Below are 23,085 nucleotides of genomic sequence, written 5' to 3'. Positions count from 1 at the left end.
TGGCCCAAGAGGTCTCTTCCAACTCTTGGATTCTATGATTCTATTCTATGAAATGACATTTATAACTCAAGAACAAAAATCGTGTTACGTACACAGTGAACCTCAATGTATTCCAATGCCTTATGGGATCTGGGCCATTCCTTTTCTGTGCCAAAACTAAGCTGCAAAGACTTACTTTATTTGTCGTGTCAGGGCAACCATCAATTGTATTACATTTCTAACACAACAAAACAAACAGACAAAATACAAAATTTGCGAGTTTGGTAGTTGATTAAATGTCCTTTGACCAGTATCTGGCCCCTTGGAGTGCCTCTGGTGTTGCCGCAAGGAGGTCCTCCCTTGTGCATCATGTGGCAGGGCTCAGGTTGCATTGCAAACAGTAGTCAGTGGTTTGCTCTCCTCCGCACTCGCATGTCATGGACTCCACTTTGTGGCCCCATTTCTGAAGGTTGGCTCTGCATCTCGTGGTGCCAGAGCGCAGTCTGTTCAGCGCCTTCCAAGTCGCCCAGTCTTCTGTGTGCCCAGGGGGGAGTCTCTCATTTGGTATCAGCCATTGGTTGAGGTTCTGGGTTTTAGCCTGCCACTTTTGGACTCTTGCTTGCTGAGGTGTCCCAGCGAGTGTCTCTGTAGATCTTAGAAAACTATTTCTAGATTTAAGTCATTGACGTGCTGGTTGATACCCAAACAAGGGATGAGCTGGAGATGTCTCTGCCTTGGTCCTTTCACTCTTGGCTGCTACTTCCTGGCGGATGTCAGGTGGTGCAATACCGGCTAAGCAGTGTAATTTCTCCAGTGGTGTAGGGCGCAAACACCCCGTGATAATGCAGCATGTCTCATGAAGAGCCACATCCACTGTTTTAGCATGGCGAGATGTGTTCCACATTGGGCATGCATACTCAGCAGCAGAGTAGCATAGCGCAAGGGCGGATGTCTTCACTGTGTCTGGTTGTGATCCCCAGGTTGTGCCAGTCAGCATTCGCATGATATTGTTTCTAGCACCCACTTTTTGCTTGATGTTCAGGCAGTGCTTCTTGTAGGTCAGAGCACGGTCCAGAGTGACTCCCAGGGATTTGGGTGCGCTGCAATGCTCCAGTGGGATTCCTTCCCAGGTAATCATCCTCAGAGCTCAGGATGCTTCTCTGTTCTTAAGGTGAAAGGCACATGTCTGTGTTTTAGATGGATTAGGGATCAGCTGGTTTTCCCTGTAATAGGCAGTTAGAGCACCTAGAGCTTCAGAGAGCTTCTGTTCAACCATCTCAAAGCTCCCTGCTTGAGTGGTGATGGCATGATCATCAGCATAGATGAAGCTCTCTGTCCCTTCTGGCAGTAGCTAGTCATTTGTGTAGATGTTGAACATGGATGGGGAAAGTACGCTCCCCTGAGGCAGGCCGTTCTTCTTTTTCCGCCATCTGCTTCTCTGGCCCTGGAACTCAACAAAGAAGCTCCTGTTTTGCAGCAGGTTTCCTGTGAGGCGGGTGAGGTGGTCGTCCTTTGTGATATTATACATTTTTCTCAGGAGGAGGCAGCGGTGGTTCACAGTCTCATAGGCTGCTGACAGGTCTATGAAGACAGCTCCTGTGATCCCAGCTGCAAAGACTGGGAGTTTGCATTTGGTGCAGTTCATAGCCCAGATCTGCCAATTAAAGTGGATTAGTAGAAGATGCCTTTGGAAGACCCAAATATCCCAATAGGCATAGGATTGGGTCTGAACCTGGATGCTAAGCAGGGACAGCCCTTGTTGGGACTTGGATGGGAAAAGTAATTCATGACACAATGTCCATTTCTCCATTGGAAGACAAAGCCTTTGCTAATAAAATAGATTTCCTATGTGTTATGTCCTTGTGTCTCTGAAGAGTCCATAGTCATAGACTCCAATGAAGGAAATCGAGGAAATGCAACTTGTCCAGAGGGTATCAAGGAGGTTAATCTATTGCTGCATCTATACTGGAGGATTAATGTAGTTTGGCGCCACTTTAACTGCCATGGCTCAAGGAGTTGTAGTTTTACAAGATCTCTAGCCTTCTCTGCCCAGGATTCAATAGCATTGAGGTCTTCCTCCTTCAAGCAAAAAACCTGTCTGTGGTGCTTCCAAAAGAGCTCCAAATTGTAAGATATTCTGGTGATGCTTCCACAGGTCCTTCAAGGAGAAAGACCTCCAAGAAAATAGCATCTTTTACTGGTTCTTCCAGATGACCTTCAAGAAGCAAGATCTCTAAGTACAAAGACTTTCTGTGGTGCTTCCAGAAGAATCACAGAATTCTAGAGTTGGAAGAGTCCTCATGAGCCATCCAGTTCTCCAGGGCAGAAAGAGTTCCACTGCTGAACAACTCTTACAGTTAGGAAGTTCTTCCTAATGTTCAGGTGCAATTTCCTTTACTGTAGCTCCAAGCAAAAAGGGCTTTCAATGATCATGCATCCAGAAGACCTCCAAGCAGTAAGAAATTCTGGTGATGCTTCCAGAAGAAGGACCTCCAAGCAACAAAACCTTCTGCTGGTCCTTCCAGATGACCTTCAAGGTGAAAGATCTCCAACACCTTCGGCTGGTGCTTGCAGAAGAGCTCCAAGCAATAAGATATTATGATTATTCTTCCAGAAGAAAGACTTCCAAGCATGAACGCCTTCTGTTCCTGATGTTTCAAGAAAACCTTCAAGGAGCAGTCTCTAAGCTCAAAGAGAGACTCTGTAGTGCTTCCAGAAGACCTCCAAGCAATGAGACTTTCTTCTGGCCTTCAAGGAGCAAAATCCAAGTAAAAAGAGCTCCAAGCCATAAGATATTATAACATTCTGCTAGTAGGTTCTTGTGGGTATTTTCGGGCTTTAGGGCCATGTTCTAGAGGCATTTCTCCTGACGTTTCGCCTGCATCTGTGGCAAGATGCAGGCGAAATGTCAGGAGAAATGCCTCTAGAACATGGCCCTATAGCCCGAAAAAACCCGCAAGAACCTAGTGATTCCAGCCATGAAAGCCTTTGACAATACATTCTGCTAGTACTTCCAGAAGATCTTCAAGGAGCAAGATCTCTAAGTGCAATGACTTTTTGTGGTGCTTCCAGAAGACCTCCAAGCAATAAAGCCTTTCACTGATGATGCATCCAGAAGATCCCCAAGTAATAATAGATTATGATGATGCTTCCAGAAAACCTTCAAGGAGAAAGACCTCCAAGCAATAGGACCTTCTGCTGTTGCTTACAGAAGACCTTCAAGGAGAACAATGTCTAAGCACAAAGGCCTTCTATGGTGCTTCCAGAAGAGCTCCATGCTATAAGGCCTTTTAATGATGATGAGTCTAGAAGAGCTCCAAGTAATTAGATATTCTGATGATGCTTCCAGAAGATCTCCAAGCAATAGAACCTTCTCCTGGTACTTGAAGGAGAAATATTTCTAAGGCCTTCAGCTGGTGCTTGCAGAAGATCTCCAAATAATGAGATATTCTGATGATGCTTCCAGAAGATCTCCAAGCAATAGAACCTTCTCCTGGTATTTGAAGGAGAAAAATTTCTAAGGCCTTCAGCTGGTGCTTGCAGAAGAACTCCAAGTAATGAGATATTCTGATGATGCTTCCAGAAAAAAGATCTCCAAGTAAGAAAGCCTGCTGATACTTCCAGAAAACCTTCAAGTGGCAAGATCTCTAAGCACAAAGACCTTCTGTGATGCTTCTGGAAGTGCTCCAAGTAAAAAGACCTTCTGAAGATCCAGGAAACGTCCAAGGAGAAAGACCTTCAAGCAAAAAAAAAAAAACCTGTGGTGCTTCCAAAAGAGCTCCAAGCAGTAAGATATTAGGACCTTCTGCTGGTAGTTCCAGAGGACCTTCAAGGAGCAAGATCTCTAAGCACAAAGACTTTCTGTAGTGCTTCCAGAAGAGCTCCAAGAAAAAGGACCTTCTGATAATGCTTCCAGGTGACCTTCAATCAGAAAAATCTTCTGTGATGTTTCCAAAAGAGCTCCAAGCAATAAGATATTCTGCTGGCACTTCCAGAAGACCTTCAAGAAGAAAGACCTCCAAGCAAGAGGAGCTACTGCTGGTGCTTCCAGAAGACCTCAAGGAGAATCATAGAATCATATAATCATAGAATGAAAGAGTTGGAAGAGACCTCATGGGCCATCATCCAGTCCCACCCCTTTCTGCCAAGAAGCAGGAATATTGCATTCAAATCACCCCTGACAGATGGCCATCCAGCCTCTGTTTAAAAGCTTCCAAAGAAGGATCCTCCACCACACTCCGGGGCAGAGAGTTCCACTGCTGAACGGCTCTCACAGTCAGGAAGTTCTTCCTCGTGTTCAGATGGAATCTCCTCTCTTGTAGTTTGAAGCCATTGTTCCATTGCGTCCCAGTCTGCAGGGAAGCAGAAAACAAGCTTGCTCCCTCCTCCTCCCTGTGGCTTCCTCTCACATATTTATACATGGCTATCATGTCTCCTCTCAGCCTTCTCTTCTTCAGGCTAAACATGCCCAGCTCCTTTAGCTGCTCCTCATAGGGCTTGTTCTCCAGACCCTTGATCATTTTAGTCGCCCTCCTCTGGACACATTCCAGCTTAGAGTCAATATCTCTCTTGAATTGTGGTGCCCAGAATTGGACACAATATTCCAGGCAAAGTGGTCTAACCAAAGCGGAATAGAGCATGGGGAGCATGACTTCCCTAGATCTAGACACTAGGCTCCTCTTGATGCAGGCCAAAATCCCATTGGCTTTTTTTTGCCGCCACATCACATTCCTGGCTCATGTTTAACTTCCTGTCCACGAGGACTCCAAGATCTTTTTCACACATACTGCTCTCGAGCCAGGCACTCCCCATTCTGTATCTTTGCATTTCGTTTTTCCTGCCAAAGTGGAGTCTCTTGCATTTGTCCCTGTTGAACTTCATTTTGTTAGTTTTGGCCCATCTCTCTAATCTGTCAAGATCGTTTTGAATCCTGCTCCTGTCCTCTGGACTATTGGCTCTCCCTACCCATTTGGTGTCGTCTGCAAACTTGAATGATCTCTAAGCTCAAAGACCTTCTATGGTGCTTCTAGGAGAACTCCAAGCAATAAGGCTTTCCAATGATGATGCGTGCAGAAGACCCCCAAGCTTCCAGAAGGTCTATTGTGCTGACATTCCGAAGGCCTTGGCCATTGTCGCTTCTCTTCTCCCTGGCCCTCGTTTCCCCTTGCGCAGAGCAGACACCGAAGCTCCTTCTTCCCAGTGCCCTCTTCTGCGGTGGGGCGTCTCCGCCTGACCGATGGGGCGATGGGGTGACCGGTGCCCTCCAGACCCTGTCCTGGAGGCTGAGGCCGGACCCCATCGCCTAGCAACGCAGAAGCAGAACCCACTGATGTCGGCACCTTGGCAAGGCTGAGGCACTGCTCCGATGACGAAGCGATGCCAGGAGGCCCAGCTCAGGATGGCAGCCCCGGCCGGGCTCCTCCTGGCCACACTGACCTTCCTTCGCTTCACGGGGACGCACGGCTACGATCCGGAGAGTAAGTAGGCCCAGCCTCAGAGGTGGGCTTCCTCTACCTTTGGCCCTCCAGGTATTTTGGACGTCAGTTTCCACAACTGGTTGGGATTTCTGGAAGTTGAAGTCCTGTTCAACATCTTTATTAATGACTGAGATGAAGGGTTAGAAGGCAGGATCATCAAGTTTGCAGACGACACCAAATTGGGAGGGATAGCCAAGACTCCAGAGGACAGGAGCAGGACTCAAAGGGATCTTGACAGATTAGAGAGATGATGGGCCAAAACTAACACAATGAAGTTCAACAGGGACAAATGCAAGATACTCCACTTTGGCAGGAAAAACGAAATGCAAAGATACAGAATGGGGGACGATGAGGCTTGACTCGAGAGCAGTGCGTGTGGAAAAGATCTTGGAGTCCTCGTGGACAACAAGTTAAACATGAGCCAGGAATGTGATGTGGCGGCAAAAAAAGCCAATGGGATTTTGGCCTGCATCAAGAGGAGCATAGTGTCTAGATCTAAGGAAGTAATGCTACCCCTCTATTCTGTTTTGGTTAGACCACACCTGGAATATTGTGTCCAGTTCTGGGCACCACAATTCAAGAGAGATATTGACAAGCTGGAATGTGTCCAGAGGAGAGCGACTAAAATGATAAACGGTCTGGAGAACAAGTCCTATGAGGAGCGGCTTAAGGAGCTGGGCATGTTTAGCCTGAAGAAGAGAAGGCTGAGAGGGGATATGATAGCCATGTATAAATATGTGAGAGGAAGCCACAGGGAGGAGGAGGGAGCAAGCTTGTTTTCTGCTTCCCTGGAGACTAGGACGCAATGGAACAATGGCTTCAAACTACAAAAGAGGAGATTCCATCTGAACATGAGGAAGAACTTCCTGACTGGGAGAGCCGTTCAGCAGTGGAACTCTCCGCCCCAGAGTGTGGTGGAGGCTCCTTCTTTGGAAGCTTTGAAACAGAGGCTGGATGGCCATCTGTCAGGGGTGATTTGAATGCAATATTCCTGCTTCTTGGCAGAATGGGGTTGGACTGGATTATGGCCCATGAGGTCTCTTCCAACTCTTGGATTCTAGGATTCTATGATCACCCTATATTCTTTCCAAACCCATCACCGTAATAAGAAAAGGTCTCACCATAGTCACAAAAGGTCCACTTTCAATGTTTTGGGACCTCATTATAACACGGATGGGGTTGGATCCAGGAGGATGAGAAGAGTAAGACAAACCTGTCTCTTGTTGACTTTGAGACCATTCACACTGCAGAATTGTAGCAGTTTGATTCCACTTCTAGGATTTGTAGTTTGTTGTGATGGAGGATGTTTCTACACTCTAGAATTCAAGTTGTTTAACACCACTGGCTGGGGCCCCCCCGGTAGCGCAGTGGGTTAAAGCACTGAGCTGCTGAGCTTGTTGACCAAAAGGTCACAGGTTCGATTCCAGGGAGCGGCATGAGCTTCCGCTGTCAGCCCTAGCTTCTGCCAACCTAGCAGTTTGAAAACATGCAAATGTGAGTAGATCAATAGGTACCGCTCCGGCGGGAAGGTAACGGCGCTCCATGCGGTCATGCTGGCCACATGACCTTGGAGGTGTCTATGGACAACCCTGGCTCTTGGGCTTAGAAATGGAGATGAGCACCACACCCCAGAGTCAGACATGACTGGACTTAATGTCAGGGGACAACCTTTACCTACCTAACACCACTTGAACTGCCATAGCTAACTGTTGTGGAATCCTGAGAATTGTAGTTTTACTAGGTCTTTAGTTTTGTGAACCTAAGAGTACTGGTTCCCCTCCGAACTACAAATCCCAGAATTCTATAGCATTGATGTAATTGTCCATTCGTTCAGTCGTTTCCGACTCTTCGTGACTTCATGGACCAGCCCACGCCAGAGCTCCCTTTTGGCCGTCACCACCCCCAGCTCCTTCAAGGTCAATCCAGTCACTTCAAGGATACCATCCATCCTCTTCCTTTTCCTTCCATTTTCCCCAGCATCCTTCTCTTAGCTAAGCTTTCCTTTCTTCTCGTGATGTGGCCAAAGGACTTCATCTTGGCCTCTCATCTCCTTCCCTCCAGTGAACAGTTGGGCTTTATTTCCTGGAAGATGGACTGGTTGGATCTTCTGGCGGTCCAAGGCATTTATTTATTTGTTTGTTTGTTTACTACAGTTCTATATCATCATTCTCATCCCAAGGGCAACTCATGGCGGTTTACAAAACGGCACACTTCAATGCCCACAACAGTACAAAGATAATTTAAACATTAAAAACATTTAACACAGGTAAAACATTCATTACAATTAACACCAGTAACACAATAAAAACCATAAGGCCTCCACACATCATTACCAGTCATTACCCAGTCATGTTGTCCAACCGTTCCGAGATCAGAGTTTCATAGCTACACTGCGTTTGGGAAGGCCTGCTCATAGAGCCAGGTTTTAACTTTTTTGTGAAACGTTAAGAGGGTGGGGGTGATCTAATAATAGAATCCTAGAGTGGGAAGAGACCTCCTGGGCCATCATCCAGTCCAACCCCCTTCTGCCAAGAAGCAGGAATATTGCATTCAAATCACCCCTGACAGATGGCCATGCAGCCTCTGTTTCAAAGCTTCCAAAGAAGGAGCCTCCACCACACTCCGGGGCAGAGAGTTCCACTGCTGAATGGCTCTCACAGTCAGGAAGTTCTTCCTCGTGTTCAGATGGAATCTCCTCTCTTGTAGTTTGAAGCCATTGTTCCTTGTCCTAGTCTCCAAGGAAGCAAAAAACAAGCTTGCTCCCTCCTCCTCCCTGTGGCTTCCTCTCACATATGTATATATGGCCCTCATCATATCTCCTCTCAGCCTTCTCTTCTTCAGGCTAAACATGCCCAGCTCCTTAAGCCGCTCCTCATAGGGCTTGTTCTCCAGACCCTTGATCATTTTAGTCGCTGGGGAGGGCATTCCACAACCGAGAGGCCACCGCTGAGAAGGCCCTATCCCTCGTCCCCGCCAATCAAGCTTGTGAAGATGGCAGGGCCGAGACCAGGGCCTCCCCAGAAGATCTTAAATTCCTAGAGGGTTCGTAAGGAGAGATACGTTCAGACAGGTAAGCTGGGCCAGAACCGTTTAGGGCTTTATAGGCTAAAGCCAGAACTTTGGATTGTGCTCGGTAGCAAATTAGCGGCCAGTGGAGCTGGCGCAACAGTGGAGTCGTATGCTCCCTGGGCACCGCTCCTGTTAGCAACCTGGCTGCCGAGCGCTGGACCATTTGAAGCTTCCGAACAGTCTTCAAAGGCAGCCCCATGTAGAGAGCGTTGCAGTAGTCTATATGGGATGTAACCAGAGCTTGGAGGTCCTACTGGTCAGTCGTAAGGCCGAACAGGGCATAGGGTTACATCCTGTGCTGGACGGGGTTCCACTCCCCCTGAAGACGCAGGTTCGCAGCTTGGGAGTGATCCTGGACTCATCGCTGAGCCTGGAAGCCCAGCGGTGGCCAGGAGAGCTTTTGTACAATTAAAACTTGTGCACCAGTTGCGCCCGTACCTTGGGAAGTCTGATCTGGCCACAGTGGTCCACGCTCTTGTTACATCCCGAATAGACTACTGCAACGCACTCTATGTGGGGTTGCCCTTGAAGACTGTTCGGAAACTTCAACTGGTCCAGCGAGCGGCAGCCAGACTACTCATCGGAGCATCATACAGGGAGCACACCACCCCCCTGCTGTGTAAGCTCCACTGGCTGCCAGTTCAGTTCCGAGCACAATTCAAGGTGCTGGTTTTGACCTACAAAACCCTGTATGGTTCCGGTCCAGTGTATCTGTCCGAACGTATCTCCCTCTACGTCCCACCCCAGAGTTTGAGATCATCTGGGGGGGGGGCCCTGCTCTCGACCCCACCGCTATCACAAGTGAGGTTGGTGGGGATGAGGAGCAGGGCCTTCTCAGTGGTGGCCCCTCACCTGTGGAACTCACTCCCGGGGAAAATTAGGGCATCGACATCCCCCCTCTCCTTCAGGAGGAAGGTAAAGACGTGGTTGTGGGACCAGGCCTTTGGGCAATCTGACAACTAGACAAGGACAATCAGACGATTAGGACTGATGGGACTGACAAGGTGGAATTGGAATTTGGACTATGAGATAGCGAACGCTGACCGTCCATGAGGAGTAATTGGGTTTGTATTGTTTGTATTGGTTTATTGGTTTTATTTATTTATTTTATTTATTTCGTGTACTTCTACCCCGCCCTTCTCACCCCCGAGGGGGGACTCAGGGTGGCTTACAAAAGGCACATCTTGGTGCCTACACAAATACAATAACATATAAAACCAGCAATTAAATGGTCAACAATTAAAACAATTAAAAACAACAATATATCACACAATCAATAGCCAATCTCAGACGCAGTGTTTGCCAACTCAGAATTCATATTTCGCTCTACCTTGTCCAGTTCCTATCTATCGTCACAGTCCCTTATTCATCTGCCAGATTGCCCAAATGCCTGGTCCCACATCCATGTCTTTAATTTCTTTCTGAATGAAAGGAGGGATGTTGCTGATCTGATCTCCCCGGGGAGTGAATTCCATACGTGAGGGGCCACCACTGAGAAGGCCCTGCTCCTCGTCCCCGCCAATCTCACTTGTGACAGAGGCGGGGTCGAAAACAGGGCCTCCCCAGAGGATCTCAGACTCCGAGATGGGACGTAAAGGGAGATGCGTTCGGACAGATACGCTGGGCCGGAATCGTATAGGGTTTTGTAGGTCAAAACCAGCACTTTGAATTGTGCTCGGAACTGGATCGGCAGCCAGTGGAGCTGGCATAGCAGGGGGGTGGTGTGCTCCCTGTATGACGCCCCAGTGAGCAGTCTGGCTGCCTCCTGCTGGACTAGTTGGAGTTTCCGAACAGTCTTCAAAGGCAACCCCACGTAGAGTGCGTTGCAGTAATCTATCCGGGATCTAACTAGAGCGTGGACCACCGTGGCCAGATCCGACTTCCCAAGAAGTCGGATTTTATTGGTTTTATGGTTGTAATGCAGGAATTGTTGTTTAACTGTGTAACTGTTAGTTGATGTTATTTTGTGTTACTACTGTTATGTGATGCCGGCACTGAATTGTGCCTTTGTAAGCTGCCCTGAGTCCCCTCCGGGGTGAGAAGGGCCGGGTAGAAGAAACCGAAATAAATAAATAAATTGGACCACCGTGGCCACAAGTCAGATCAGTGGATGAGTGAGACTCTACCGTACTTTCTTGACACCACTTCCTCCTCCTCCTCTTTTGCAGCCTGTGGGAAGCGTCCCCTGGCGCCCTCGTATGCGGGCAGCATGCGGATCGTGGGCGGCGTGGACGCGGTGCCCGGAGAGTGGCCCTGGCTGGTGAGCATCCAGATCCCCTCCAAGGAGGGGACGCGGCACTCCTGCGGAGGGTCCCTCCTGGCCAACAGCTGGGTCCTCACCGCCGCCCATTGCTTCAAGACCAAGAGGAGGTAAGGGCCAGGCCTGGGCGGGAAGATCTATTTATTTATTGTATTGTCGAAGGCTTTCATGGCCGGAATCACTGGGTTGTTGTAGGTTTTTTCGGGCTATCTGGCCATGCTCTAGAGGTATTCTCTCCTGACGTTTCGCCTGCATCTATGGCAAGCATCCTCGGAGGTTGTGAGGTCTGTTGGAACTAGGAAAAAGGGTTTATATACCTGTGGAATGACCAGGGTGGGACAAAGGACTCTTGTCTGCTGGAGCTAAGTGTGAATGTTTCAACTGACCACCTTGATTAGCATATAATGGCCTGACAGTGCGTGGAGCAATCTTTTCTTGAGAGGTGATTAGATGTCCTTGTTTGTTTCCTCTCTGTTGTTGTGCTGTTGTAATTTTAGAGTTTTTCAATACTGGTCGCCAGATTTTGTTCATTTTCATGGTTTCCTCTTTTCTGTTGAAAATGTCCACATGCTTGTGGATGTCAATGGCTTCTCTGTGTAGTCTGACATGGTGGTTGTGAGAGTGGTCCACCACTTCTGTGTTCTCAAATAAACAGGTTCCTGGACCATCTTAACAGCATCCACCCAAACATCCAGTTCACCATGGAAAAAGAAAATGAAGGAAGGCTGCCTTCTCTAGATGTCCTAGTCATCCGCAAACCAGATCCACAATAGGGTCACACCGTTTACAGGAAACCCACACACACAGATAGAGATCTACATCAAAACTCCAACCATCACCCAAGTCAAAAAAGAAGCACCATTAAAGCCTTGGCAGACCGTGCAAAAAGAATCTGGGAAGCCCACCTCCTCCAAGATGGACTGAACCACCTCAACTGGGCTCTCCAGGCCAATGGATACTCCACCTCAGACATCAGAAGAGCTGCAAGACCACCGAGAAGAAGCCACGAGAGTCAAGACGGAGATCCACCCAGAGGAAAAGTGTTCTTGCCAGACATCAAGGGAACCACTGACCGCAGAGGGAAGCTGAGGAGGAAACACAACATACAGACTATCTACACATCCAACTAAGAAAATCCAACCAATGCTCTGTTCAACAAAGGACAAGAGGGATCCTCTCACTTCTGCAGGAATCTACTGCGTACCATGTAGCTGTGGACAAGTCTCCAGAGGGACCACCAAAGCAGCAGCATTGCCCAGGCACGAATCAAGGAACATGAAAGGCACGGCAGACTACTTCAACCAGAGAAGTCAGCCAGAGCAGAGCACCTGATGAGCCAACCTGGACACAGCAGATTATTCGAGAACACAGAAATGCTGGACCACTCTCACAACCACCATGTCAGACTACACAGAGAAGCCACTGAAATCCACAAGAAGCATGTGGACAATTTCAACCATGAAAATGAACAAAATCTGGCTACCAGTATTAAAAAACTCTAAAATTACAACAGCACAACAACAGAGAGGAAACAAACAAGGACATCTAATCACCTCTCAACAAAAGATTGCCCCAGGCACTGCCAGGCCATCAAATGCTAATCAAGGGGGTGAGTTGAAACATCCACACCTAGCTCCAACAGACAAGAGTCCTTTGTCCCACCCTGGACATTCCACAGATATATAAACCCTTTTTCCTAGTTCCAACAGACCTCACTACCTCTGAGGATGCTTGCCATAGATGCAGGCGAAACATCAGGAGAGAATGCCTCTAGGCCATGGCCATATAGCCCGAAAAAACCTACAACAACCCACAAGTATCACCATTTGCTATCGATAATAGTGGTGAAATGGAGTCTGCACTATGCTGCAAGATGGTGTTCCTTATGTAAATTAAGATGTCTGCAGCTATTTCTAATGGTGGGAAACAGCACCCATAACCCAGGCTCTCACCTCTCTCAGTAATGACAGTCAATTAGAAATCCACGACATCCCAGAACAGTAGATTGGGTGATAGTTGTTGTGGTTATGTGGTTGCTGGTAATGGCGATCACAGGGCCCCCAGAGACGCACACCCCACGGCATTCTGCTGGCTGGAAGTGAGGTCAAAAATCCCCTAACGGCCTAACTGGAAGACCCAGAACTAGATGCTCTGTGCAGGAGCTCTGTTGTTTTGGCCTACAAACCTCCGGCACAAAGTGTCTACACTACACTACAGCAAATGCTTCATCCTTGGCTACTGCACCTGGCCATGTAGGAGTTGAGGATGAAATATCCTCTCGGCATGCAGCCCCATACTTTTCTGCATGCGGCCGTGTGTCATTGAAAATGGCTAAGTGTGTCAATGCTGACACACGTGTCATAGGTTCGCCATCATAGGCGTAGGTCTTCTTTGTAGTGCAAACAAACCCAAAAGATACGCCACTTAGGCAGAAAAAAGGAAACGCAAAGGGACAGAATGGGGGACGATGATGCCTGGCTCGAGAGCAGGACGTGTGGGAGAAGATCTTGGCGTCCTCCTGGGGAGGAAGGGGAACAGGAGCCAGGAATGGCATGCGGCCGCAAAAAAAAAGCCAATGGGATTCTGGCCTGCATCAAGAGGAGTTTAGTGTCTAGATCAGGGGCCCTCAAACTAAGACCCAGACCAGGGACCTCTCTGACCAGGGACCCCTCTGACCAGGGACCACTTTGACCAGGACCCCTTGACCAGAGACCTCTCTGACCAGGGACCCCTCTGACCAGGGACCACTTTGACCAGGACCCCTTGATCAGGGGCCTCTTTGACCAGGGACCCCTCTGACCAGGGACCACTTTGACCAGGACCCCTTGACCAGGGACCTCTCTGACCAGGGACCTCTCTGACCAGGGACCCCTCTGACCAGGGACCACTTGACCAGGGACCACTTGACCAGGACCCCTTGACCAGGGACCCCTCTGACAAGAGACCACTTGATCAGGGACCACTTTGACCAGGAACCTCTCTGACCAGGGACCACTTTGACCAGGGACCCCTTGACCAGGAACCCCTCTGACCAGAGACCACTTGACCAGGAACCCTCTGACCAGAGACCACTTGACCAAGACCCCTTGACCAGGGACTCCTCTGACCAGGGACCACTTGACCAGGGACCACTTGACCAGGACCCCTTGACCAGGGACCCCTCTGACCAGAGACCACTTGATCAGAGACCACTTGACCAGGGACCACTTTGACCAGGAACCCCTCTGACCAGAGACCACTTGACCAGGAGCCCTCTGACCAGAGACCACTTGACCAAGACCCCTTGACCAGGGACTCCTCTGACCAGGGACCACTTGACCAGGGACCACTTGACCAGGACCCCTTGACCAGGAACCCCTCTGACTAGGGACCACTTTGACCAGGACCCCTTGACCAGGGACCTCTCTGACCAGGGACCCCTCTGACCAGGGACCCCTCTGACCAGAGACCACTTGATCAGGGACCACTTTGACCAGGAACCTCTCTGACCAGGGACCACTTGACCAGAGGCCCTTGACTAGAGACCCCTCTGACCAGGGACCCCTCTGAGCAGTGACTCCTCTGACCAGGGACCACTTGACCAGGACCCCTTGACCAGGGACGCCCCCTCTGACTAGGGAGTACTTGACCAGGGAGCCCTCTGACCAGAGACCACTTGATCAGGGACCACTTTGACCAGGAACCCCTCTGACCAGGGACCACTTTGACCAGGACCCCTTGACCAGGGACCTCTCTGACCAGGGACCCCTCTGACCAGGGACCACTTTGACCAGGACCCCTTGACCAGGGACCTCTCTGACCAGGGACCCCTCTGACCAGGGACCACTTTGACCAGGACCCCTTGACCAGGGACCCCTCTGACCAGAGACCACTTGACCAGGGACCACTTTGACCAGGGTAAATGGCCCTCCAAGGTCATTTACCCGGCCCTCGCTCAGGGTCAACCTAGGTCTGAAACTACTGGCCAGACATTGAGTTGCCCGAAGGGCTGAGAAAAGCAGTATATAAATGGAGTAAATAAAATAATAATAAATAAAGCACACAACAACAACAACAACAATTCTATCTAATCAGCCAAAAGCAGGCCCACACTTTCCAGTGAAATACTAATAAGTTTATATTTGTTAAAATTGTTCTTAATTTTAATTATTGTATTGTTTTTAAATGTTTTTTGCAATACAAATAAGATATGTGCAATGTGCAAAGGAATTCATTCATTTTTTTGAAAGTATAATCCGGCCCGCCAACAGTTTGAGTGACTGTGATCTGGCCCTCTGTTTAAAGGGTTTGAGGACCCCTGATCTAGATCCAGGGAAGTCATGCTCCCCATGCTCTATTCTGCCTTGGTCAGGCCACACAGGACACTGTGTCCACTTTTGGGCACCACAACTGAAGGGAGATGTTGACAAGCTGGAAGGTATCCAGGTGTGTCTCTGGTGGTCCCTGGTCAAAGTGATCCCTGGTCAGAGGGGTCCCTGGTAAAGTGGTCACTGGTCAAGTGGTCTCTGGTCAGAGGAGTCCCTGGTCAAGTGGTCACTGGTCAAGTGGTTTCTGGTCAGAGGAATCCCTGGTCAAGGGGTCTTGGTCAAGTGGTCTCTGGTCAGAGGAATCCCTGGTCAAGGGGTCTTGGTCAAGTGGTCTCTGGTCAGAGGAATCCCTGGTCAAGGGGTCTTGGTCAAGTGGTCTCTGGTCAGAGGGGTCCCTGGTCAAGGGGTTCTGGTCAAGTGGTCCCTGGTCAAGTGGTCCCTGGTCAAGTGGTCCCTGGTCAGAGGGGTCCCTGGTCAGAGAGGTCCCTGGTCAGAGGAGTCCCTGGTCAAGTGTTCTTGGTCAAGTAGTCTCTGGTCAGAGGGCTCCTGGTCAAGTGGTCTCTGGTCAGAGGGGTTCCTGGTCAAAGTGGTCCCTGGTCAAGTAGTCCCTGATCAAGTGGTCTCTGGTCAGAGGGGTCCCTGGTCAAGTGGTCCCTGGTCAAGTGGTCCCTGGTCAGAGGAGTCCCTGGTCAAGGGGTCTTGGTCAAGTGGTCTCTGGTCAGAGGGCTCCTGGTCAAGTGGTCTCTGGTCAGAGGGGTTCCTGGTCAAGGGGTCCCTGGTCAAGGGGTCCCTGGTCAAAGTGGTCCCTGGTCAGAGGGGTTCCTGGTCAAAGTGGTCCCTGATCAAGTGGTTTCTGGTCAGAGGGCTCCCTGGTCAAGTACTCCCTGGTCAGAGGGGAGGGGTCCCTGGTCAAGGGGTCCTGGTCAAGTGGTCCCTGGTCAGAGGAATCACTGGTCAGAGGGGTCCCTGGTCAGAGGGGTCCCTGGTCAAGGGCCCCTGGTCAAGTGGTCCTAGTCAGAGAGGTTCCTGGTCAAAGTGGTCCCTGGTCAAGTGGTCTCTGGTCAGAGGGGTCCCTGGTCAAGTGCTCCCTGGTCAAAGTGGTGCATGTTCAAATGGTCCCTGGACAAAGTGGTCCCTGGTCAAAGTGGTCCCTAGTCAAGTGGTCCCTGGTCAAAAAAGGTTGGGAACCACTGTTCTAGTCCTTTGGTTGCCCATTTCTGGACACCTTCCAGCTTGTTTTGGACATGCCGTGTGGGCCTTTGTGTGCTGATGGGAGTCCCTTTGCTCACAGGTCCTTGGGTCAGTGGCGGATTGTGTTGGGCAGCACGGACCTTGCAGAGATACTGGACACTGCGGAGCTGCGCTCGGTGAAGAAGGTCATCCTTCACCGGGATTACAATCCACGCAACGAGGCCAACGATGTGGCGCTCATGGAGCTGGACACCCCTGTTGCCTTCAGCGACTACGTGCAGCCGGCCTGCCTGCCCCGCATCACAGATGAGAAGACCACCTACGCCAGCTGTTTCATCAGCGGATGGGGAACCACCTCCCAGAATAGTGAGGCCATGGGTTTTCTGTTGGTCGTGGGGGTTCTGTGTGGGAAGTTTGGCCCAATTCTATTGTTGGTGGGGTTCAGGATGCTTTTTGACTCCAGGTGAACTATACATCCCAGCAACCACAACTCCCAGAGGGCAAGGTCTATTTTCCCCAAACTCCATCTGTGTTTATATTTGTGCATATGAAATATTCGTGCCAAGTTTGGTCAATGTTCGAGTCCACAGTGCTCTCTGGATGTCGATGAACTAGAACTCCCAAACTCAAGGTCAATGCCCACCAAACCCTTCCAGTAATTTCTGTTGGTCATGGGAGGTCTGCGTGACAAGTTTGGTTCAATTCCACCCTTGGTGGAGTTCAGAATGCTCCTTGATTGTAAGTGAACTATAAATCCCAGCCACTACAACTCCCAAATGACATCAACCTCCCCCAGACTTCCTGGGCCATCCAGTCCAACCCCATTCTGCAAGAAGCAGGAATATTGCATTCAAAGCACCCCTGACAGATGGCCACCCAGCCTCTGTTTAAAAGCTTCACATGAAGAAGCCTCCACCACACTCCGGGGCAGAGAGTTCCACTGCTGAACGGCTCTCACAGTCAGGAAGTTCTTCCTCATGTTCAGATGGAATCTCCTCTCTTGTAGTTTGAAGCCATTGTTCCATTACGTCCTAGTCTCCAGGAAATCAGAAACCAAGCTTGCTCCCTCCTCCCTGTGGCTTCCTCTCACGTATTTATACATGGCTATCATATCTCCTCTCAGCCTTCTCTTCTTCAGGCTAAACATGCCCAGCTTCTTAAGCCGCTCCTCATAGGGCTTGTTCTCCAGACCCTTGATCATTTTGTCACCCTCTTTCTCTGGACACATTCCAGCTTGTCAATATCTCTCTTGAATTGTGGTGCCCAGAATTGGACACAATATTCCAGGTGTGGTCTAACCAAAGTGGAATAGAGCACGGGGAGCAGGACTTCCCTGGATCCTTAGACACTAGGCTCCTCTTGATGCAGGCCAAAATCCCATTGGCTTCTTTTTCCGCCACATCACATTCCTGGCTCATGTTCACCTTCCTGACCACGAGGACTCCAAGATCTTTTTCACACGTACTGCTCTCGAGCCAGGCATCCCCCATTTTGTATCTTTGCATTTAGTTTTTCCTGCCAAAGTGGAGTATCTTGCATTTGTCACCGTTGAACTTCATTTTGTTAGTTTTGGCCCATCATCTCTCTAATCTGTCAAGATGGTTTTGAATCGTGCTCCTGTCCTCTGGAGTCTTGGCTCTCCCTCCCAATTTGGTCTCATCTGCAAACTTGATGATCCTGCCTTCTAGCCCTTCATCTCAGTCATTAATAAAGTTGTAATAAAGATCTTGTGCAATTAGGGAACTCCAAATTGCACAAGAAGGTCCTGATTACCTCCTGCCACAATGTCTCCAAACTTTGCAGCCTCCCATTAAGGGTGCAGCTTCTTGCTAGGAGACGGTGGCAGCCACGCTCACCTGTCCCTTCAACTTGCAGGTGTGAAGACGTCAGATGTTCTGCAGGAGGCCAAGGTGAACATTCTGGATGTCCAGAAGTGCAACAGCAGCGAGTGGTACAGCGGGGCCATGAGTCCGCACACGCTGTGCGCAGGGTACGAGGAAGGCGGCATCGACAGCTGCCAGGTGAGGAGCCACGGAGGGTGTGTGGACCTCTTCTGCAGAGCTTCTAGGAGAATGGCTGCTCTGTCTCATCTACTAGCTCTTCCCTTCCCTGCGTTCCTTCCTTCTTTCCCATGTGCATTCCAAAATTGGGGGTCTGCCATTGGTCAAATCCTTCCTATAAGCTGCTCCCCAATACGGGACTTCAATGTGGGCAATCTCTTCCAACAAGGAAATTATCGCACTGCCCCGTTAAAGCGCTGCTAACCAGCTTTAACTGCAATGGCTGCCTCTTGTGGGATTCTGGGCTTTGCAGTTCAGTGAAGCCTACGACCTCTCTGGCTGGGAACTCCAAAGGCCCCTCCCTCAAATGCAAAGGCCAATGTTCCACATGAGGCGGCCCTCACAGTTAACATGGAATAACAACATAGTGTGATAACCTCCCAAGACAACTGCATGGAATGACATGACAAAGCCATTGGTAACAAAGCCGCGGTTGGGGTGTGTCAGGAGTCAATTTCTGGCGGCATGAAGACATCTATTCTGGTAGATGGGGAACAACATTTCGAGATTGTTGATATTTTAGACTCCAGAAGACGTCGTGGAAGTTTACAGTATGTAGTGAAGTGGCGCCATTTCAATGACTCTGAGTGGGTGAGGGCAGCAGATATTCGAGCGCCAAACCTAATTAGTAGGGCTGGGCGGTTTCGTTTCGTTAATTCGTAATTCATTAATAATTCGTTAATTTTTTCAATTACAAAACGATAACGAACCATTCTGGAGCAATTATTAAAAAAACCGAATTTTCAAAAACGTTTTGTAAATGCTTCATATTTCGATATTGTATTCGTTTCGTTATTGTTTTGAGATCGTTTCGTTATTATTTCCGCATGTCTGGGCCAGTTTTATGGTTTAATTAGTGAAAAAAAATTATAATATCACACCAACAGTCAACAACAGAGGGAGAGGGAAGCTTCAGAAGGTTTTGGAGGTTTTTTAGCGTATTTCGTGGTCGCGTCCGCCATTAACGAATCGATTCGTTATTGTTTCGGAAATCGATTCGTTAATTTTTTACCATTTACGAAATTTCGTAAATATCGAACTTTTTAAAAGGAAAATTTTGTAATTATTTTAAATATCGAAACAAAAAAAAACCCCAAATACAAATCGATTTTAGAAACAAATTTTTCCGTTGTTACCCAGGCCTACTAATTAGGCGTTTTCATGTAAATTACACCATAAAACCTAGTTAAGGTCGATGCTGCCGGTGTTTATGTTTTTCTTTCTAGGGGAGGAATCATGTCAGGAGTCAATTTCTGACGGCATGAAGACATGCCGTCAGAAATCCCATCACAAATTCCCTCCGTGACATCCTGACTGATTCATCCTGGCTGCCTCAGTTTTCTCTCTGTGACATTTTGAAGCCAGAAGAGGGTGCTGGAAACCTTGTATTCTGGAACTTGTGAAGCCACAAGTTCTAATAAGGAAACTGAGAAGAGGGGGAGATGGGCAGGAAAGGTGTATAAAAGGAAGTGGTGGTGGGGAAAAAGTCAGTAGTGTCTTTCTTTGCTGCAGAGGAACAAGCAATATATTCATTTCCAAGCAAAACCGGCTTGTGAGTAGTTATTTAATATTGCTTTATAGCTCCTACAGTCTTACAGTGTGTATGTGTATGTATGTATGTATGTATGTATGTGTATACATACACACACACACACACACAATTCTCTCTCTGTGACATTTTGAAGCCAGCAGAGGGTGCTGGAAACCTTGTATTCTGGAACTTGTGAAGCAACAAGTTCTAATAAGGAAACTGAGAAGAGCGGGGAGATGGGCAGGAAAGGTGTATAAAAGGAAGTGGTGGTGGGGAAAAGTCAGTGGTGTCTTTCTTTGCTGCAGAGATACAAGCAATATATTCATTTCCAAGCAAAGCCGGCTTGTGAGTGATCATTTAATATTACTATATAAAACCTACAGCCTTACAGGGTGCTGCTGAGGGAGGCCTCCAGTTTGTAGACGGTGCCCCCATTTTGCCTTTCCCCTGTGACCCTGTGACCCCTTCCTTCCTTCTTTTTACAGGGAGACAGCGGGGGGCCATTGATGTGCAAGACGTCGGCAGAGTCGCTGTACTACGTGGTGGGCATCACCAGCTGGGGCAAAGGCTGTGCCCAGCCCAACCGGCCCGGCGTCTACACCTCCACCAAGGACTACATTGAGTGGATCGTAGGCACGATGTTGGAGGAGGAAGGGGGCCAGACCCAGGAAACCACAACGACACCTGCGGCCAGCACCCCTCTGGGTGGCATCACACTCCTTCCTTCGAGCAGCGCTGCCACAGAGGACATCTCTTCCACCTCAGAGCTGCCTTCAGATGAACCCACCAGCTCAGAATGGGCCACCATGGCCCCCACAGAAAGGCCTGAGACCATAGTAGAAGTGAGCAGCATCCCTCTCCCCATGGAGACGTCTTCAGCGCTTTCCAGCACCACACCGACCTCTTCGTCTACAAACACCTCGACAGTGCGTACCACCCCAAGGACCACCACCTTGGAAGACACGGAGCCGACTATCATCATAGAGCCCCCCTTCATTCCTCCCACATATGCGGCCCCGCTGCTAGAAGCCCCCTACCTCCCATTGGAGCGGACGATCACCTTGGAGCCCCCGTTCTTCCCCCAGGAAATGGGTCCCACTGCAATTGACCCGCCCTACATCCCGAAGGAGGTCCCTCCCACCCCTCTTGAGTCACCCTTCCTCCCCCATGAGGTCACCGTCACCCTTGAGTCCCCCTATATCCCCTCCGAGGAGCCCTACACTACACCTGAGCCCCCTTTTATCCCTTCATTACCCACCTACGTCACTCCAAGGCCGGAGTCTTCGGAGTCGCGGCCTTCTCTGCCGCCTCCCTACCTCCGCATAGAACGGCCCCCTTACACCCTGGAACCCCCTTACATTCCCCAGGAGGTGATGCCCACTCCACCGCTGCGCACTCTGCCTACGACCATCACCACCACCACCACCACCACTCAGAGGACACGTCACGAGACCTTGGAGCCCCCCTACATGCCCCCGGATACAGCCCCCACCATACAACCCCCCTACATCCCACCTGAGAACCCTGTCACCATAGAGCCCCCTTTCATCCCCTCGGAGACCACCATTGCCCTGGAGCCCCCCTTCACCCCCTCGGATTCGCCGATCACCTTAGAGGCCCCTTTCACTCCTCGTGAGCGCAGGAAGTACACCATAGAGCCGCCATTCACTCCCTTCGAAGTCGGTTACAGTTCCCCAGAGCCCCCCTACATCCCCCCGGAGACATCTACTATACTGGAGCGCCCCTATACACCCCCGGAATCACGCTTCAAATCCCCAGAGCCGCCCTACATCCCCACAGAATCCACAACCTCCGTGGAGGTTCCCTACAGGCCTCCAGAGCCTGGCTACACTCCCCCGGAGTCTCCCTATGTCCCCATAGAGAAGCCTATCACCATAGAGCGGCCCTATACCCCTCCAGAACTGGGGTACACCTTTCCGGAGCCTCCATACATTGCTGGTCTCGAGCCAGAAAACCCTCCAGGCAGGGATATAGAGCCTCCTTACATCCCTCCAGAGATTGGGGACTCGTCAGAGTCCCTCAATAAATACTCAAAGTACCCCTACCCTCCACCGGAGCCTCCGTACATCCCCCCAGAAAGAGAAGAGCTGGAGCCAAACCTTTTGGGGCCACCCCTCCGTTACCGGAAGAGGCAGCGCACCTTGGAGTTCCCCTTCTTCCACCTGAAGACTGGGGCTCCGCTGCAGCATCCAATGGAGAGGCTTCGCCGGAAGGAAAAGGAGAAATACAACATGTTACCCTACAAATTTCCGGCACCCATCGCCCTCCGAAAGTCTGCCAAGCACTACATTCCCCGAAAGTCTCCTGTTAAGTTCTGGCCACGTTCCAAATAGGAGAGTCTGCTAGATGGCTTGCCCATGGACCTTCCTAGGTTGGCTCTCCTAGATGTCTTTGGATGGTATGTTCCTCAAAAGCCCACATAGATGTCAGTGCCATCTCTCTCCCAAATCCCCAAATTTTCAGAGACTCGGCAACAAGGCCAAGAATGTCCAACGGAAGTGGTGAGGAGACCTGATTTCTGGTCCATGGCAGATGAAAGACATCTTCCGGACTGACCAGAAGGACTTCTTGGTGAGAACAAAGGGACCGAGATGTTCCACTCTGCCTTCCACAGCTGTGTCACTTGCAGGCATGGGACAATGGGACATAGAGTGAACTATCCCTGTCTGCGTGGTTTCATGGTTGGCCCTGGACCTTCCCAATGGGTCATTCAGAGCAGAAGGTGAGGAGATATCGGGAGAAGACCCACCTGAATGGGAATCTATGCAGAGTATCATCATTCTTCCACTTGGGTCTCGGCTGCATTAAACTGTGCTGCCCTTGGTTTGTGTCTGAATGTGATTCCATCTCCAAGAGGAAAAAGGGATTGGGTTCCTCTCTCGTTCACCTGAGGGATTTGGGGGGGGGGGGAGGGTTCATTTCAATTGCCACTTAAGCCGTGTCTCTTTGAGGTTGCCTCCAAACACCATCTTGTTCCTTGAGCACCCAACTTTTGAACAATGGGACCATCCAGGTGGCTTCGGGGACACAACTGCACAAAATATATCACCTATCCTATAACATGAAACCACATCTGGGGTTCATTTCAATTGCCACTTAAGCCGTGTCTCTTTGAGGTTGCCTCCAAACACCACCTTGTTCCTTGAGCGCCCAACCTTTTAACAATAGGACCATCCAGGTGGCTTCAGGG

General features: G+C 49.7%; 1 protein-coding gene across 1 annotated transcript; it reads left to right on the top strand.

Annotated features, from left to right (window-relative positions):
• The first annotated feature begins 10,696 nt into the window (after nucleotides 1-10,696).
• LOC132775561 (uncharacterized) lies at nucleotides 10,697-22,699 on the top strand. Its single transcript, XM_060776278.2, has 4 exons — nucleotides 10,697-10,895; nucleotides 16,384-16,649; nucleotides 18,159-18,304; nucleotides 20,360-22,699. Exons 1-4 carry the CDS (start codon nucleotides 10,735-10,737, stop codon nucleotides 22,226-22,228), a joined length of 2,442 nt encoding a protein of 813 aa, XP_060632261.2. The 5' UTR covers nucleotides 10,697-10,734; the 3' UTR covers nucleotides 22,229-22,699.
• The last annotated feature ends 386 nt before the right edge of the window (nucleotides 22,700-23,085 follow it).

Source organism: Anolis sagrei, chromosome 5 (genome assembly GCF_037176765.1).
Source record: "Anolis sagrei isolate rAnoSag1 chromosome 5, rAnoSag1.mat, whole genome shotgun sequence".
Taxonomy (NCBI): domain Eukaryota; kingdom Metazoa; phylum Chordata; class Lepidosauria; order Squamata; family Dactyloidae; genus Anolis; species Anolis sagrei.
The sequence above is the reverse complement of the archived record's forward strand: the minus strand, read 5'-3'. Positions and strand labels throughout refer to the sequence as shown.